General features: G+C 52.5%; 1 protein-coding gene across 1 annotated transcript in view; it reads left to right on the top strand.

Annotated features, from left to right (window-relative positions):
• The window catches only part of ARHGAP35 (Rho GTPase activating protein 35), an 80,558-nt gene that overhangs the window by 69,337 nt on the left and 10,766 nt on the right, over positions 1-455 (top strand). Inside the window, exon 3 of the mRNA XM_015424112.1 lies at positions 68-145. Coding sequence (XP_015279598.1) covers positions 68-145 — 78 coding nt within the window. The remainder of the gene's footprint in view (positions 1-67; positions 146-455) is intronic.

Raw genomic sequence — 455 nt, 5'->3', positions numbered from 1 at the left:
AAATTTTCTGGAGCTGTGAATTTACGACACGCTGCATTCCAGGCATAATTTGTTCTTTTTCCCCCAGGTCTGAGTACAGAAGGTATCTACCGGGTGAGCGGAAATAAGTCCGAGATGGAGAGCTTACAGCGGCAGTTTGATCAAGGTAACGCCCCGATCCGGAAGGCCACGAAACAGCCGAGGGGAACGTGCGTAAAGAAACGCGCTGTGCATTACAGAAGCAGAAACCGGGCTGCTTGTGCTGTTTGAGAACAAAACGAAGCCACCTCTGTGACACTAAGCAAAGGACTTGAACCTCCTGGTTCTTCCAAATGTGCTTGGGTGACTTTCTCCTCAAAGCTGTGCTGCGTTCCCCACCCACCTCTTTCGCATCAGTTCGAAGGACTCGGTCCCTGCATGTTGAAATGTCTCTGCCTGACTTGTAGCCAGCCATCCCACCCCACCCCCACCCCCCC

The sequence above is a fragment of the Gekko japonicus genome, unplaced genomic scaffold, assembly GCF_001447785.1.
Source record: "Gekko japonicus isolate JY-2015 unplaced genomic scaffold, Gekko_japonicus_V1.1 scaffold939, whole genome shotgun sequence".
Classification (NCBI taxonomy): Eukaryota; Metazoa; Chordata; class Lepidosauria; order Squamata; family Gekkonidae; genus Gekko; species Gekko japonicus.
This window is presented reverse-complemented; position numbering and strand designations above follow the sequence as displayed.